General features: G+C 40.0%; 1 protein-coding gene and 1 long non-coding RNA gene across 2 annotated transcripts in view; both read left to right on the top strand.

Moving 5' to 3' along the window:
- The first annotated feature begins 497 nt into the window (after positions 1-497).
- The window catches only part of SLC16A10 (solute carrier family 16 member 10), an 82,166-nt gene continuing 63,575 nt past the window's right edge, over positions 498-19,088 (top strand). Inside the window, exon 1 of the mRNA XM_067293849.1 lies at positions 498-1,022. Coding sequence (XP_067149950.1) covers positions 665-1,022 — 358 coding nt within the window. The 5' untranslated portion in view covers positions 498-664. The remainder of the gene's footprint in view (positions 1,023-19,088) is intronic.
- Positions 6,637-19,073, top strand: LOC106489637 (uncharacterized). Its single transcript, XR_001293426.2, has 3 exons — positions 6,637-6,677; positions 17,080-17,258; positions 18,124-19,073. It is a non-coding gene; the product is annotated as an uncharacterized lncRNA (long non-coding RNA).

The following is a 19,088-nucleotide window of genomic DNA, read 5'->3' as shown; positions in this document are numbered from 1 at the left end:
GGAACTCAGTTTGGGACCAAGGCCAGGGGCTTGTTTACTTTTCTCCTCGCGTCCCCGAGGAGGCTGCCGAGGGGAGAGCGCGTGTGTGTATGTGTGTGCGCGCACACGCGAGGCGCTCGCCTCCTGCCCTGCGCGAGCGGCGGCCGTTAACCATCGACTTCAAGCCTCGCGCGCGCCCCCGCCGCCCCGCCCCGGCGGCGGCGGCGAGGGGCCGCGGCACGAGCGTTTATCGCCGCCGCGGGCCTGCCCCACCCCCTCCGCTGAAGAGGCCAAGGGAGGGCGGGGGGGGGGAGAGGGAGGGAGAGAGAGGAGCGTGGCTTCGCCTCCCCCTCCGCCTCCCTCCCCTCGGCCAATGGGAGCGGAGGGAAGCCCTCGTGCCGCTAACGCCCCCGCGGGCGCCCCCCTTTTAAAATCAAGCGGCGGCAGCGCGTCGCTCCTCGGCGCGGCGGGAGAGGTGGGAGGACGTGGGAGGGCGGCGCGGCGGGCTCGGGCGCGCACACAAACACAAACACACAGACGCACACGCACGCACAGGGGCACGCGGCGCCGCGGGATGCCCGCAGCCCCCGCGTAAACCGGGGGCGGGGGGAGCGCAGCCGAGAGGCCGCGAGAAGGAGGAGGAAGGCGAGCGGGGGAGGGTCTGGCGCCCGCTCCGCGGCTGAGGATGGCGCCGGTGAGCGAGCAGCCGGCGCCGCAGGGCGCGGGGGGCCCCGCGGCCGCCCCCCTGCCCTGCCCGGCGGCGGCGGCGGAGCTGCGGCGGGAGAACGGCGAGGAGCGGTGCCCGGGCAGCGGCAGCCCGGCGGCGGGCGGCGGCGGGGCCCTGGCGGCGGCGGGGGGAGCCGGCGGGAGCGCGGCGGCGGCGGCCGAGCCCCCCGACGGCGGCTGGGGCTGGGTGGTGATGCTGGCCGCCATGTGGTGCAACGGCTCCGTCTTCGGCATCCAGAACTCGTGCGGGGTCCTCTTCGTCTCTATGCTCCAGCTCTTCGGCAGCGCCGAGGACAAGCAGCTGGCGTTCAAAACAGGTGAGGGGCTGTGGGGGGGGGGGGCGCTCCCGGCCCCCTCCTGCCTCGGGCCTTCCCCTGCCACAAGCACGTAGGACTTGGCTGGGGGACTCAGAAATACTTGTTTAATGGAGACGAAGAGACGCCCCCTCCCTCCCCTCCCTCTGCGGGGAGGTTCGTGCTGCCAGCCCGGCCCGAGAGGCTGGGCAGGGGCGCTCGGGGGGCTGCAGGGGCGAAGCTGCAGGGCAAGAAGCAGGTGTGTACTCTTGCCTTCTTCCACACCAGTATTTTTAGACACCTGTCACCGTGCATTATGGGAAAGATGTGTGATTTTGGTCCCCCAAAGTTCAATCCCTCCTTGCTAGCCTAATGGTTAGTGCAAACAATTAACTAACCGTGCGGTATAGCGGCACTTAAAATATGTCGAGAATGGGCTTATCAGTTGCCAAAACCAGCATTTTGATATGCAGATTTACTGATGTAACTAGTGTTCCAAAATTCACCAGTAAAGTTAATGATGTTTACTAAAATCTAAAAACATAACAGTATTATCACAATCAAATCTCCACCCTGCCATTACTGGTCTATGAATTAATGTATACTTATGTGTTTAGAATGATAAAGGTAGGTGTATTTTCTGTTTTATTTTATGTATGTTCTCTTTGAAAAGCCTCTTCTGCTTTTGACTTTGTAAACTGAGGATAGGCAGTTTTCAGGTCTTGCAATAATAATGAATAATTAATCATTCATTATAATGAATAATTATAACAGTTTATTATAGTGAATAACAATGAAGATGATTTTTCTTAAGAATGTAGCTTAAAGAAATACAGAAGATAATATGTATTATTATAATAATGTTTCTGTTTCCTAACAAGAAAGTGTTCCAGCTATGTAGCCCTACAAGGTGCAAATTTTCAGAAAACTTTCACCATACAGAGTGGTGCTACAGACCTTTGAGAGAGTAATTATATCTTTCTGGATATTAGGATAAATTGGGCCCAAAGTCGAGATTGGGGGAGAAGAAGCTTGTTTTCCTCCCCTAAGAGAAACTTGATTAATATGTTTCTGTCTGAAGTAGAAAATCTAGGCAAGTGTTTAGCTTGAATTGAGTAAGAAAACTACAGTGGAGCATTATGATGTGCATTCCAGTGTTCAAATTACTTGTGATCATCTGTAATATATACAACAAAAGTTTTTGAGCTAAAAACAATAGGAATCATGTATGTCTACAAGTTATGTGTTGCAGTACCTGCTTCACAGAGGGGAAATGAATAAACAGAATTAGATGCCTAGGCATCTTCTACATGAGAAGAATGAGGTTTTTCAGATGAGGTGCTGTAAAAATTTGCATATTCAGTTGGGAGCTATTGACCACACAGAAATGCAAAAACATATATGTGGTTGCTATTCTATCCATTCGTGGTACAGAAGTGTAATTGCTTTTTCTGAGAATCAGGGTCTGTAGTAATGATCTTCCAGAATTGGGTTCTTGTGCTTGGAAAACATAACTTATTATGTAACAGCGTAGTAGTCAAAGTAATCAGCAGGAAGGGGATTGGAAATTATTATCTCTCACCTTCCAGAAGAGTAATCGCACTGTGACAGAGTTTGAGGGTGTGCTCAACTAGACCATAGCCTAGTTGTTTGTGCATCCTTGCTAGAAGAGCAGGGAGAGTCCTCACTTCCGGTGGATACAATCACCACCTCCTGCATTATTTCTTTTTTAAATCTCTCTTTTTTTAAAAGAGAAGCTACAGCTGCATTTTGTTTTGCTCTTGGTCAGATGTGCTCTGATTTGGGTAACACTGAAGACTTTTTTTTTTTTTTTTGAATCCACATGGGCTTAGGTTGGGGGGAATAGCACCAGATAGCTGCCTTGACTAGATCACTTGTGTGCATGTGAAGGAGAAGGACCACAAGTAACAAAGGTGCCTCCTGTAAACAGCAGAGCTGCAGGTACAAAGGTGCCTCTCATTTTAGAACCCTAATGAATCTGGGGGGTGGGATAAGTGGCATCTGTCAAGCAGGGTTTTTTGTTCCTAACGTTGAACTTCATTGCGTCAAAAATGGCAGACAAGCAGTTTTTAACTTTTGGTCGTATCTCCAACAACATAACTGAAGTAATTCTGATGCAATATTTACCTTGCCATAAAGGGGAGCTATGGTCAGAAATGGCAAATTGCACTTCAGTTTTTACTGAACACTGATGAAGTAGCTGGCATGTTATGCAACAAAAAAGATGACTAAGGGGATAAAGTCAGCATGATTTTGGTGTTAAGGAAAGCCCTAGCATGATCATTCCTATGGTACTGATTATAGCACTTAATCTAGTTAGTTTCTTGTGTTTAGAGTGATTATAACTCAAAACTGATGCTGGAAACTGATCTTAGAGTCAGTTTTAATGAAATTGAAAACTGAATTTATAGTGAAAATTTTCTTGCTGCATTAATTTGCTTTAGGCTATCAAGTTTAATATTCTAACCCTTCTGAAAGAAAGCTGTTTTGTTAAAATCTGAAATGGTGATCTTTGAGGGGCATGAATATCCCAGATAACCTCTCTTGGGACCCCAGGTGTCTAGAATCTTGCAGTTATACAGAATACCACAAAATTCTGGCTGTTGCCAGAAGCATATGTTTTGCTAGAGCCTTTTCTTTTGTCTGCTCTTTGGGGACACGTTAGCAGTTGTTTCTTACCATGTATTGTCTTCACAAAGAAGAATTAAGTATGTTATACTACATGCTACTTTTTTAATAGAAAGATGTATGTCTATCTGTATGTAAGGTGAAGTGTGGGGAGACGGGAGGGACAAAGATGTAGTCAAGACACAACTCTAACCATTCCTCATCTGCAGGACAAGCAAAAGTACAAGGCAGCTAGGCTGTCTCTAGAATGCAGCATCAGCACTGGGTAAATAACATGAGTAACTACAATTAATGTTGCAGATTTAGGGGTGTTAATGGAAGAACTTGTGTGGGTTATAGAGGGTTCAAAAACTTATTCAAGGGGCATCTAATTAAAATTTGTATTTTTGATGAAAAATGTTGAATGTAACTAATATACAGTATTTTGATAATCATATTAGTCAAAAACTCTTGCTATATACAGTGCAATATATAAGCACAGAAAGCATTTCCATAGTTTCCTTGTGTAGCTAGTTTTTTCTTTGGTCAAAAGCTAATTCATGCATATTTACAGAAGAGGAAAAGCACCTAACATTTTTAAATATAAAACTTCTAAAAAGATGCACCTGAAGTCTCAGGCAACTAATGCATTTACTGTTTTAAGTTCATATTGTTTGAGAAACAAGTTGAGTAGACACAGTGGTAACAAAATATAGGCGGCTCTTAGTTCTTGATTACAGTGCAGATCTGTAGTAGACCTCTAAAGTTCAAAAGCAATTATAATCTGATAGTACTTGAAGTGAAAGGATTGGATGAGGCCAAAGTTCTGGCAAGAAGGGCACTTAGTTTCTCACCTTGTTAGTGTTCACAGCAGAGGGACCTGCAACACTGAACCAACCCCATGTTATCTAGGTTAAAGAAATTTGCCGTCTTTAGCCCTGTGTTGTACTCTTTTGTAGATGCCTCTCGTCCATATGTTTTTGTGTGTGCACACATGCCTATTTTCAAAAGGTAAATGCACACTAAGAGATCAGTGGCAACAGAGATAGTACTGTTGTGTACAAGTTCTATAAGTTTGGCTACTCCTTTGCTGCATTTCACAATGCTGATTCTGTAACTCAGCTGGGCCGCTTTCTGTATGTTCATTGTCGCTTGTACAAATAGCCCTGCACAGTGACTGTATGCTATTCCTAGTGCTTTGTGTCCTCATTTTTGTTTTGTATTAGCAAGTGTAGTTAGAAGACAATACATGAACTAGCCTACGCTGGTTATCCATGTGCTTGTAAATCTCTACCTTGTTTTGACTCTGTAAGCTGCAACCTTTGGTCATGTATCTGGATATCTGAATGATTGCTAGTTTATTGAGCTAGCTTAATGCTTAATAATGTCAACACCATCGGGACTATTGAAACTGGATTACTTACCGGTTTGATAGGGCAGGAAGGAGAACTCTGCTTTCCTTGTCTCATGCAGGCCATACCTCAGACATCTGATAATCTGAAGATCTCTACAGAGGTCTCCAGGTGATGAGAACAGTGGTCCTGCACCTGGGGAGGGATAACCCCATGCACCAGTACAGGTTGGGGGTTGACCTGCTGGAAAGCAGCTCTGCGGAGAAGGACCTGGGAGTGCTGGTGGACACCAAGTTAAGCATGAGGCAGCAATGTGCCCTTGTGGCCAAGAAGGCCAATGGTATCCTGGGGTGCATCAGGAAGAGTGTTGCCAGCAGGTCAAGGGAGGTGATCCTCCCCCTCTACTCAGCCCTGCTGAGGCCACATCTGGAGTACTGCGTCCAGTTCTGGGCTCCCCAGTACAAGAGGGATGTGGCACTACTGGAGCAAGTCCAACGAAGGGCCACAAAGATGATTAGGGGACTGGAGCATCTCTCTTATGAGGAAAGACTGAGAGAGCTGGGCCTGTTTAGCTTGGAGAAGAGAAGGCTGAGAGGAGATCTTATCAATGTGTACAAGTATCTGAAGGGAGGGTGTCGAGAGGATGGGACCAGACTCTTTTCAGTGGTGCCGAGTGACAGGACGCGAGGCAATGGGCACAAACTGAAACACAGACACTTCCATCTGAACATGAGGAAAAACTTTTTCACTGTGAGGGTGACAGAGCACTGGAACAGGTTGCCCAGAGAGGTTGTGGAGTCTCCTTCTCTGGAGATATTCAAAACGCGCCTGGATGCAATCCTGTGCAATGTGCTCTAGGTGACCCTGCTTGAGCAGGGGGGTTGGACTAGATGATCTCCAGAGGTCCCTTCCAACCTCAGCGATTCTGTGATTCTGTGAACAGTGATGATGAAAACTGGTGAACCACTACTGTATATGATAACATAATTTTGCTGGTCAGGGCTGGCTTTTTAACTTAACAGGACAGTTTTATGAAGTTGAGAAGTCTTTATTTGAATCTTTTGGTATCTTCTTGAGCGTTGTTTCAGATCTCTCTCTCTCTCTCTCTCTCTCTCTCTCTCTCTCTCTCTCTCTCTCTCTCTCATTTGTTTTAGAGGAAATAAATCAAATGTTGGAACACAGAAGATATCAGAGCACAACAACTGTAGCTTGTGTGTGGTCCAAGAAAGTGTACTACTGTTTAACAGTTTGGCTAGTTAGGATTGAAGTGCAACTAAGGATGCAGTTCCACAGACACTTATACTGATGAATATTGGTGCTCCTCTCTGCCTTCCCTCCTGTGTTTGTGTGACCATTGGAACCAATGTAGTGAGCCAGCAAGGGGGAGCTGACTGGCTGCAAATAACCTAGTATAAAATAATGGTTTGTTTTATTCAGCTGCAGTCATATTTTTGTTCTCTTTTGACTAGCTATATGAGTATAAATATGTGTGTAAAAGAATACTGGAATAGTTGAAGTTATGACTGGGTCAAATAGGGAAGTTGAGGGTAGCAGTTTTCTGACTATGAATAGTTAATACCCATACTATTTTTATGAACGCAAACACAGATGCACACCCCCTTCATGCCTCCAGCTCTGGAGCATATCTCTTGCACTCCTGAAAACTAGCTTGCAGACTGACTAGCCTTGTGCCTGCCAGGTAAGTTGTCTTTTTCATCTTTTTGGAATTCACGTTGCACGGGTCTCTTCCTGGGTTCTGTTCCATCTGAATGTGAGGAAAAAAGTCTTTACTGTGAGGGTAACAGAGTGCTGGAACAGGTTGCCCAGAGAGGTTGTGGAGTCTCCTTCCTTGGAGATGCTCAAAATGCGCCTGGATGCAATCCTGTGCAATGTGCTCTAGGTGACCCTGCTTGAGCAGGGGGCTTAGACTAGATGATCTCCAGAGGTCTCTTCCAACCTCAACCACTCTGATTCTGTGAAATTTGATGTGTGGGAGACAGTCTGAATAATTCAAGGGGAAGGTGATATACATATAACTCTTTGGCCCCAGAGCCGTGAGAGAAAAGACTAAAGGAATTTGGCTTTCTAGATGAGAATCCAGCCAACTTTTTAATTGAAAGGTGATTATTGTGAAGAAATCGATGCACTCAGAATTGGTTCCCTATTGTGATGATTATAAGGTTCTTCAGGGAGCTTGTAATAAAGTATATGCAACATCAGAGTTACTGACTAACACTGATTAGTTAGTTCATTAACAGGCCCTTGCGTTTAAAGTACTTCTGGTACAGCTCTGAGGTATGGAATGTTTAAGCTCATATTGAACCACCCTATTTAATCCACTTTAGATTTCTATTGTGTTCCCTTCCTGCATGAAAAAAAGATTTGCAATCATGTCTCTTAACTATAAAATGTTGTACTGAACTACTAAAGTTCTGGCTTTCAAATGTTTGACTTGTGTCCATTCCCAGGCATTTTTCAATGGAGTTGTGAACTAATCAATAGTAAGTTAACAAGGCCAGACAGGGGGCTTGCTTTTACCAGTTTACTTCTGTGGGCTTCTTTAGAAGTAGTACTTTAATTTCACAGGGATGAAACATATTTTTATAAAATTCTAAAGATTTCTTTGATAGTTGGCTATTGTTACCATTTTGGATGTTAAATGTACATGCCTCAAGTTGTGTGTTGTTTTGCTGCCTTTCAGACAAAACTGTATAGGCTAAAATTTCCTTCAGTCAAAACCACATAAATATAAAGGTTTGGTTGTACCTTGTGAGGTGAAAAGATGGACAAAACTAAAATGCTATTTAATGTTGTACAGTATGAAATTATTAGCTGTTAGTGTAACCCTCTGAGTAAAAACAAAGTTATGTTAAAGCTATTATACTATTGTTGCAACACTAAAAAGCTAAATGTAGCTTAGTGCTTGCCTGTAGCTATGCTAATCTAGTTACAGTCACCGAAGTAAATAGTGAAAGTGCCCTTAAACACGAGGTTAAAAATAGTATAAAAATCTTAAAAAAAAAAAAAAAAGGGAGGAGGGTGGGGTTTGTTAAAGTGAAATTTTATTTGTGGCTCATTTTTTATTCCTGGGGAAATGCCTTGTTTGAGAGTTCTTGAAATAGGGTTAAAACTGACCTTTTCCCAGTCTCATCCTTAAACGGCAATTTCTAAAGGGTGTATGTAAAATATGTATATTGAGCACTCATTTGTAATCCAAGTAAGAAGCAGTATCATATGCCTAGACTGTTCTGCAGATAGAAAACTTGGATAAAGACTCAAATGTGGTTTGATTTTGAAGTAACAGAAGAAACTGGTCTCTCTCTCCCCCCTCCCTCCGCCTTATCTACATTTTGAAGATACCATGTCTAGGTGTTTTGCTGGTCTGTCAGCTGTCCTTCCACTTTCAACTGGTGCCTTGGGGCTGCCGCTTGGAGTTAGCTGTGTTTGAGGATACTTATTAAACTGGAAGCAAAACAAAAGCCAGAAGAAATGGGGAAGGAACACCTGAATTATGCAGGGAGAATGATAAGAATAATCATATTGGATTGAACTCAAAGTCTATATATCAGTGCTTTTTTTATCTTTTTCTCCTCACTCCCAGAAATGCCCAATATTAGATCCTTTTATAGGAGGATGTAAGAACCTCACACGTGGTAGATACGGACACAAAAATGCACTACAAAATAAGTGGTCTAATGTTTAATAAAAGCTTAGAATTCAAAAAACGAAATTCATATGTATAAATGCGTGCACATTCACACACTTTTTAAAATTTGTATACAAGTCTGATTCTATTTAAGAACTTTCAAATTCTGTAGGTGAAAGAGAAAGGAAGAGAAAAGCTTTCCTTTTATTAGCTTTCCTTGAACATCTGGAAGTTCTTTCACTTCAGACAGGGCAAATAGAAGCTCCCATCTTTTGAGAGCTACTACCTTTATTTTTTTTTATTTATATATATTTTTTCAGGCATGTGTCTCCTTATGCCTTTTCATTGGGTAAATCTTTCAAGTTCTACCAGTTTCGTTCCATGTGGACTTTTTTTCATTCTCTCAGTTAATGTTATTCCTTTGGCATCATGTCTAATCGTTCAGTAGTGTGAGATGTCAATAATGTAAGGTTCTTCAGTCCTGTAAGATGGAGGAGAAAGGTGCTGTATGTCGTATTCCAAATGAAGCTCTGTTCTTTTATGGCATGATATGATGTGTTATGATGGCAATATGCTCTCTATTGCATTACTGACATATTCTAATGCTTTACTTGCTGTTTTTTATTATATTGCCTTTTGTATGTCTCTGGGAATACCTGCATTCTGTGGAGTTTACGTAGTTGACTTTGAAGCTTTCTGGTGTGCATTGCTCCTTAATTTTCAACTTTATTTTGTTTAATTTGTCGCTGTAGTCTGCTCAGTTTCTTCCCATTCATCCATCTTGGCTAGCGTTCTTTGAGGTTTCTCAAAACCCTTCCTGATTTTGAGTTAGCCTAAATAACAGCTGTCTAAAGAGGAAGTTGGCAAAATATATGTGGTTATTAATAGACCCTTAGGCTTAGTCAGTCTGAATTATGAATAAATAACTTATTAAAATCCTGCACCTCAAATTCATATTTTGAAATGAGAAAAAACTTGATAAAAATGTAACTTGCTTCAGTGTGTATTAATAAGGAAAATGAGGATTTTTTCAATAAACACTGGTCTATAATGTTCAGCGAGTAATGATCCAATTTAAAATTTCTTCTGCTCTATAAACTACATGGAAGGAAGGAGATATACGGATTACTTGCATCCATGCTAACGCAGCACTAGTATTGTAACTGCTTTCTTTTAATACATATTGCAGCAGAAGGAATAATATAGGCTCTTCTCATATTTTTCTACAGACTTTTAATCTGTTTTCTTTTGTGAACACAGTTAAAGCACTCTTAGTATTCTGCAGTAACCTCCAGCAAATATGTGCAGAAAGGATAATGCTATGAGAAAACATTCCCTCATGATCTTATATTGTCTGTTTTACCTCTAGAAATTTAATTTGTTACAATAACAGTAGCTCTGTTTTATATCCTGCCTTTAATTTTTGTGGGAACTGGACAGGAATGACTTGTTCATAATGGCTAAGTTAGAATAGCAGCCCTTTCACAGGGATGAGACCAATTTAAAAATGATCAGTGTTAGTTCCCACACACAGAGAAGGGGACTATTGGAATGCTGAGCCCAGTCTCTTGCAGTTACTGGCAGCACATCTATAATCCCGTGAAACATGATTGGTCTCCCTTAGGTGTGTGTGTGGGGGGGGTGTCTGCGAGTTGTGAAGCAAGTTTCTTGTTGCCTTTTTAGTGTAATGAGCAGAACTGATGATTTCTTTAGCTGTCTTCTGCATTGTGCTTCATTGCTCAGTAGGGCTATGCCTTAGCATAACTCTAAGCATGTCAAGCTACTCCAGAATAGTTTTCACTTTATTTTGCACTTTTGAGAAGATACTACAGGGAGTAATCAGTAATTTAAAACATGTTAACTACTCATTTAATTCCCTTAATCTCCAACTATTGTGCTATTGCAAATGACGTGTAAAAAAAGGCAGTAGAGATTGTCTTCTGACTCATGGTCCAGGTTTTAACCATTTGTTCAAGATGCTTCTGTCCTAAGGATCTAAATAGAGTAAAAATGGAATTGGATAAGTCCCTAAAATCTTTCTCCTTCATTGTAAAGCTACATGTTAAAATATGATGCCATAACTAATAGTTTTTGTTAAAACACTTAATCGTTTTAACTATTTATATTCTGTCGGTGCTGTAACTCTGAGCAAGCATAAAACACTGACTGTAGTAGAATGTCCAAAATAAACTGCGATCTTTGAGCTTCCTGCTTCTGCAGTCTAGAAGGAATGACCTGTCCTTTCCTTTGGAACAGAACAGAGCTTCCATAGTTGCATGTTCATTATAATGACTAGAAACATTGTTCTTGTGTATAAGATAGGGAAACTGATGTGTAAGCTGCTCTTATGCAAAACGCCATTTCTTAATGCAGCAAGAAGAAAAAATTCTTGTTATTGGAGAAATCCTAGCTTGAACTCTTACTGTATTGCATTTACTGCTTAGGAGCCAAATAATTCAAAAGAAAGACAAGAAGAGAGCATTAATATTCATTTAAAATGATACTTAGTAAATTTTGAGATGGGCCTCATCTCTGGAGGCTTTTGTCTGTGCTGTCTCTGATACTGGCACTGCAGAGCCCCCTGTTGTCCTTGGGTTGACTGTTATGAACCCATCTTGTTTATTTTCTAGATCCAGGTGTGTACTATCCAGATGTCTCTTGAGGAGCTGTTTAGTTTGCTCCAGAGCAGAGTCTGGATGGCAGCTGAGTAGTATATAGAATGTGCAATTGAATAACAGGGACATTGGTATAAAACAGAAACCAATTTGATATGCCAGAAGAGGCTTGCAGCTTTCATTTAAAGCAGCCAGGGGTATTGAGTGCTTTTGGGTCAAACAGTCTGGGCTTAATTGGACGCTAACATGATCCTATGGTGTAATTAAACATGCTGGAAGATAGTTAAAACATTACAACATCGAATACTATTGCAATTTACTTCAGAATGGGATTACAATAATCCCAATAGGTTATATGGGCGAGAGTGAAGGCCTACTTATTGTCACAGTTTGCTTCATCGCTGGAAAGTACTTTAGTGGATTCGGAGTGGTTTGAACTGGTTAATGACATATATATACTGTTTGTTATATATGCTGCATACATGGCATAAATATGCTTTTTTCCCTTTTTTGAAAGAGGAGAGACGGTATGGTGCTGGCTCTTTAGCTAAAGATTCTATTAACTTCAAATGAGATTGAAATAGAAAACCTGAACTACGGTGCATATTTTCGACATGTGTAAGTGGTGTGTGCCATGGTTTGGAGTAACAACCTACTCTGAAGGTCGATGTAATGTTGCTATAAAATACTTTCTTCAAATCCAAAAGTACAATTTATACAATAACTTTTGGATTCCTGTTCAATTCATTTGCTAAAATACTGGCTGTGGTCCCTTGCTTATTGGTGTGAGGTATTTCGTATGTGCGTGACAAGACTGAAGATATGTACTATAAAGAAAAGCCTTTTTGTGTGGCATATAAAAGCAAATTTGAAATTGCCATTTATTCTTTTATACCTTCAGATCATTTCCTACCTTTGAAATGTTTATATAGCTTAGGCTCTCCAAAGCTTTTGAATGGAAAACCCAACACTGCATTTCGGACATGAAAGAAATTAAAACTCCCAATTTACAATTTCTGACACTGCTGGGTGCAGGCAGTGATGTAGAAAATTAAATCAAAACTAGGAAGTTTTCTGGAAGCTTAAATAAAATGTGCAAGCTTGAGATGTATTTTCTAATCCTATCAGAGTAACCCTAATTTTTATAAATTGACATAGGGAGCATCAACAGTTTTTACACCTCTGTGCCTATCCAAATCTTTTGTTCATAGTGCAGCAGTTTAATGAACCTATTTAGTTTCATGCAGTGAAATTGCTGATCGTTAAAAAGTGTGTCGGGAGGAACAACAGAATTAGGTGACTTGGTGGGAAGGCTGGAGTAGGACTGCACAAAATTGATATGGACAGTGTTAGTTTCTGTAACCACAGTCAGAAATTTAGTCAGCATGACCTAACTGTTGTTTTGTTTTTTGTTGCTTTTTCTAACATTAAGCAAAGAAAATGGCATATTGTGCATCATTTATGCTACCTCTGAGAGTTGTAAAACTGTCTATATAAATATTTTCCAAAAAGTGACAAAATGCATCTGTAAGCTTTTAATTTAAAATAATGCTAATCCTGAAATTACCACTATTCAGTGCATTTGTTTTTCAGGATATGGCTTTTAAAATTCCTTTCAGTGAAAATAGTATTACAGAGAAACAAAAAGTGTGTTTAAAATAGGATTGATTCTTTCAGAAAGTTGTTTAAGTAACTCTCTTGCTTCCTTTTTGGGTCATTTCACACTATTGGCTATGTAGTGGGGAATATTTTATAACTATCTTATTCTGTTTTCTCCATTTTATCTTAATGGATCTTGAAATCTTCACATTTCTATGGAGAATTTTTGTTTGTTAATTTTTTTTTTTTGCTGTCATTTTGAGGAAGAAATATATTAATATACTGTGTTCAAGTCTTCCAGCTGAAGGTCTGGTAGCATAATGTTGCAAGATCACCTTTCCAGTAAGTGATCGTTCATTATTTCAGTTTTTCCTTTTATGCATGATAATTGCAACAGATACTATCTTGGACTCTTGTTAAGCTTTCGTGTGTGTTGTAAATATATTTTATTTACTGTAGTGGATGTTGTATGGTAGAAGTTTAGTTTCCCCATCAAGGTCTGTGACAAAACAGCTATACATTGTATTCTTAAATTTTTTTAGGTGAACATGTATTACTTTAGCAAACTATCTTTAAATATTTTGTAAAAAATCTAACTATAGGAAAAAAAACCTTACATGGACAAAATCCAACATTTAATAAGTCTTAAAAGAAAAAAAAAAAAAAAAAGAATTTACTTCTGAGGTTGTCCTCAGAAGAATGTACTATCAGTTATAATCGCATCAGCCACGAAGACTCACAAACTAGTCACATTGTCTATACTACTGTTACCTGCCATCTCTAAAGCTAAATATGACTAATACACTTAACAGTTATCTCTGTTAACGTGCACTGAGCCTCTGCTATTTCAGATTTTAGTTCTCTTTGATATCCACAGAAGAAAACCAGCATGATGTTTGAGTCATTAAGATCAAATTGTAGTGTCTGAATCACAGAAATTGGTCTGCTCTGTTGGTCTCTTCTGGAACAGTACAGATGATAACACAGGGGATGAATTACAGTACAGTTCATGCAGAGCTCTGCAGATGCTCAAGGGAATCCAAAGCTATAACTTTTTCCATTTGTTTGTAAGCTCTCTCTTAACTTTAAATTTCCCAATAGAAGGATCAGAACGGTGATAAACTAACTTTTTTCTCTCAGCCTCCCTATGCCATTACTACGAGAACTACTTTCTCTCTGGGCCCATCTAAGAGGTGGGCAGGAATGGATAGCAGTGCTTACACAATGATAGTTGAGGTGAGCGAAGGAGAGTTTGGGACTAGTGTTAATGTAGAAGAAAAAAGGAGGAGGAGCCTTCAACAATTGTCAGGGTTGAAGAAGAGATCTTAAAGGTAAAATAAAGTGCTAATTCTGAAGGTGGGATGTCGTTTTGTTAAAATGCCATATAGTGAAAATGTTGCACCCGCACAAATTTATTTGCCCAATTCTATAAGCTCAACTTCCAAACTGACTTATCATTTCAGATTACTGTTACGCTTTGCTGATAGTATTGTCATTCATCTTGGTAGTTATTTTTGTTGTTAGCTACCCCTTCAATTTCTTTTAAATAAAGTCATTTTATAATTTTGAAGTGTTTTCTATGTGCGATTGGTTTAGCTTAGGCAGGCACAGGTCCTTTTCCATAAACAAGGAACTTAGTTTAGAGAGGTATATTGCAAATATTTTGTGATAGGAAATGGTACCTCAGGATTTTTAGAACTAGTCTATTGATAGGCTTGTCTCCAATTAAGGAATATAAATTTTGGTGGTATTGTGGTTGTGTTTTTGCTCCCAGTTATTGCTGGCATGTGCTAAAATTGTAAATAGGTATATAGCTATACATAGCTTCCCCTCCCTGCTTTTCACCTCTGTCTTTTTCTTGTTTTCATCTGGGTCACTGTAGGACTGCTGAAGCAAATGTGACAGTCTGAGGGCTTTGGTGTGTTCTGAAAAGTATGTCATGTACTGGATGCAACATAGCCTTCCTGAATTGCGTTCGTACCAATCATTCAGTGATGATAGGTCATCACACTGAATGAGTACTGTATTTTGTTTTTATTAGTGTTTTTGCTTTGCTCTGCTTGTCCGTTTTGCTGGAACGTTGGGTAACACAGACATTTCCAGCCAACACTGCAAAATATGTGAAAGTGATGTTCTACCAGGGAAGAACTGGTGAGGTGAGAGGGCTTCAACTTGCAGATTATAGTCAGTAAAGGTTTAGTCAGACCACTCTGTGGAGTCTGGAGAAATATTCTACTGGCCAGATGCAGGCATCTACTTTAGGGTGGGCTGATTAACTTTCTAGATTACCTCAGCTGTACCGACTAGATCTCCACTGACTGTAGTGAGAGCTTGGACACTTCACTCATGTTTAGACATCTACATTTGGGTGCTTTATTATGCAAGTTGAATCCCACCCCAAGTGTCCTGCATCAAGTCTGGGGATTCTACTTTTGCTGGGAGGCACAACAAAAACGAGATTGTCATACACTGAGTATGTGCTACATCTGTACTGTCTTGGTTCTGAGGAACAGGATCCACACTCCCTGTTATTCAGACCGTTTCATGGTAGAAAGAGATCACAGTTACAGATGCAGTTAGTTGAATCTTTAGGGGGTTTGTTGTCAAATTTATTATCTTCCCTTTTTAGGTTTATCTGAGTCTAAGAGCAGTAGAGAAAATACCCATGAAACTGTTTGATGCTCCTATGCTGTATGTAGTTAGTAACTTAGCTGTATTCACTGAACTATCATCTGTGTGATGCGGTATGAACTTCAGCCTTTACTCTATATTTAGTTCATATGCTTATGGAAAACAGGCTGTTGTGGAGTTTCTGTGGCCAACACTTTTGCATAATTCTGTTTCTCAAAAGTAAAGGTAAATATATTTTGTAGTTCAGCATTTAATGGAATGCTTGAATTCATTTCTATAGCTCTCAGTAGTTAGACTATAACTGTAGATGCTCCATTATTTTTGGTCGTTTCTGATTATGAGGCAATTATAGGGAGCTTTTCCAGGAATTACTGTAGTTAGTGGTTTGTTGATGTGCGAAGTTTAAGCTATATAGAAGAAGAAAAAAATCAATACAGGTACCTCAGGAAGGACAAAGTAGTTTATCTACCAACCTAACTCTGGTAGAATTCTAAAGCACTCTCTCAGAGGCAAGATACAGAGCTGTTCACTGCAATTTCCAACCCCCCAGTTCTCCTCTGTAACCTTTTGGCTTCCAGTTCTGACCTCAGCAGGATTCCAGAGCCTCTACCACACACACGGGCCAGATAACACAGTCAGTTATGTCCTGTCTCTGGGAGAGTGAATTTGTGCTGAGCCCCGCATTTGGTAGGCGCTGGAAACTAAGAATTGCTGCCTCTCTGAAGCAATGTATTGCTCCTGTGAAAGTTGTCATGGCAGGGCATAATGCTCTGCCAAGGTATCTGGGAGATGCCAGTTGGCACCTGCCAGTCAGCTACCTTTTTAATTTTAAAATGTTGGCTGGGCTAATAGCTATTTGAGACTCTTGGTCACATGTTAGTGATATCTCATGAAGATGACTAAATACTCATAAATGAAGTTCAGAGGCTCTTTTAGAAGGAAACTGCATTATAAGTAAATTATCTGACTAGCTATAATGTAGACATTCAGCTATAATGTAGAATTTATAGATACTTTTGGATTATGTTAATGTTATAAACTAGACAGCAGAACTGCATTTGAAATACTGAATCTAGACTAGACATCATGTATGCTGACTGATGTAAAAGGTCCTGATGTTTCACATCAGTAGTCTCATTTTACCTGTGCTGAATATATATTATGTATTAAAATTACTGTTTTTATTTTGTTTTGTCATTTGTTTGGCTTGTATAGGTGTTCTGCTTTTTTGTTTTGGAGTACAAATGCTAGCAATTCTTTCAGTTTCTATGAAAATAGATCAGTTGCTATGAAAGCAGATTATTGGAACGGCATGCCCTCTGGTTTTGGCTTAACCACCTGTAGTGAATCCCAAGTGAAGGGTTCAGTATGCAAATGAAGGCCCACTTCTTGCTTTTCTTAAAACTTATGTTTATAACTGAGCATATACTGAGCAGCATCTGGAATGATCAGCTGCTGCTGGATTAAGCCCTATTAGAAGATGGTCTGAATAGGATTTAATTTTTTTCTTTCTGAAATTGTTCACTTTTCCCCTTAAGTAAAATTGTTTAATAGACAACTTATCTCTAAAATTTTTCTCTTGTGGCTGTGTTGTTTGTGTTGATCTTCAGCAGCAAGACCTAAGGTCTCTGACTTCCTGTACGTATCAGTGCTCTCAATACTTTACTGATGCAAATCCCCACATGAAGCACTAGTTTCTACAGTTCCTGTAGCTGAGTTGTTTGCAACTCTTTGCTTTGCTGGCACTCAAACCAGAGAAGAAATTCAGGAAAATGAAATTACTCCTCTGGTATTTTGCTAGTTTCACTATTACATTTATTTTTGCATTCCTTTTATTAAATAAGGCAAAATGTCCTCCATTTTCAATCAGAAGGAAAGAAGGGTAAAAGTAACACTTAATCCAATTAACATATTTTCCTGCTTTGATTCATTGTGATGACTTTGAGCATCTGGTAGCAACTGAGCATGAACTGCTTAAAGTCACAGAAACCCAATCCCCATTATTTCTGCTCATTGAAGAGAATAAATGAATTACCAGACACTAATCTTTGGATAATTGCTCTCTGAGCAGGAGATCTTAGCTCTTACAGAAATTAGTTTTGTAAGTTTATAGAACTGTCAGAACTAGTGAACTACTTAAAAAGGTTAATAATAAGTGAGCAGAAGCTGATCTTTCAGTTTTTTATTCTTAGCTATTACAATTCAACCTTGCGGTATAAGTAGCATGAAGAGATAGACATCCCCTCCCCCTTACAAATTTTAGTATAACTTATGAAGCAGACCAAGTTTAAATTAAAGATTGATCAGGTTAGCTTTCAAAATTCTCATGTTCTTGTTGAGAACTGAGTGACTAGTGACTTATGTCTGTGAGGTATTGCTATTTGAAAGACGTGCTCTTTATCACTGGCCCTCTTCACTCTTTTGTCTTTGGAGAGCAGCCTCAAAGAGGGTGTTAGTCTATGCCTAGCTCCTACTCGGTAGCCTTAGGCCTCCCTTACTGCTTCAAACTTCTGGAATCTCCCTCCTCCCCACCATCTGGAAATATTCAAAGCCCCAAAATGGTCAGAGAAGCAAACCTTAAATATCCCTAAAAAGTTATTCTGTCAGAATGCGCTGCTGTTGACTTAATTTCTGTAACATTTTGTACTTTGTAGGATAACTCAGGAGTGATTTCAGTGATTCCTGGATCTTTTCAACCTGATGAATATCTTCTGTAGATCAGCGCCATGGACAGTTTATGCATTTCTCTGACACTGTAAAATCTGTATTTGTCTCTGTCAAATTAGTATTCTGCAATTATCTTTCTGATTCTCTTGCATTGTACGTTAGAGTGTTTATAATATTACATCTTTGATTAAAATTCCTCTGAGGTTCTGGCAAAGGGATAACAATGCTCTCATTAACTCAGATTGGAAGTAGCTGTTTCATACACTAAATTTCTGCCTATCAGTGAGAGTTGGACTTCTTTCCTGTAGACAGTCTTTTCATAGTGGGTTCTTTGCTTGAAACTTCCTCAGTTTAAAGAAATAGGCTTTACTTAATCTCTTTCCATTTATTTTAATTACTGTCAAAATGTCAAAGTATAGCAGATTTTTCATATGATGACATTATTATTAATGTTCTGTAAGGACAAAGTGATCTCAGTAAGTCATGCTTGACTTCTATTTAGAGTTGTCACAGATTTTCATGTTAAAACATCTATAAACTAGTTTTCCTAAATGCTGTTAAATAAAAGAAAAAAAAAAAAGGTTGAATCTTCACAGGACTCTATTCAGGTGAATTTCATTATGCATCAAGAAATCAAATGCCTTTTTAATTTTTTTTTACCCTTAAGGACTGAAGCAGTATCATTCTCCACAACCTTAAATACATTCTAGTTACAGATATTCCATTAGTGCTGGAGATCTAACTATACTTTTAAAAAAAACTTAGCTTGAAGAGCTTTTCCTTGGACTTAGCCATGAGATCAGACTCTGTTTTGTGGATTGATTTTACTGCTGTGTGGTTTTTTTTGTTTTTTTAGTTAGCATACTAAGAAAGAGGATGTATGCATATGCATATTTTCCTCTCCTGAGACAGCTTATAGCAAGCGCTATATTTTCCCGCCCACCCCCCCTCC

Source organism: Apteryx mantelli, chromosome 3, assembly GCF_036417845.1.
Source record: "Apteryx mantelli isolate bAptMan1 chromosome 3, bAptMan1.hap1, whole genome shotgun sequence".
In the NCBI taxonomy this organism is placed as follows: Eukaryota; Metazoa; Chordata; class Aves; order Apterygiformes; family Apterygidae; genus Apteryx; species Apteryx mantelli.
The sequence above is the reverse complement of the archived record's forward strand: the minus strand, read 5'-3'. Positions and strand labels throughout refer to the sequence as shown.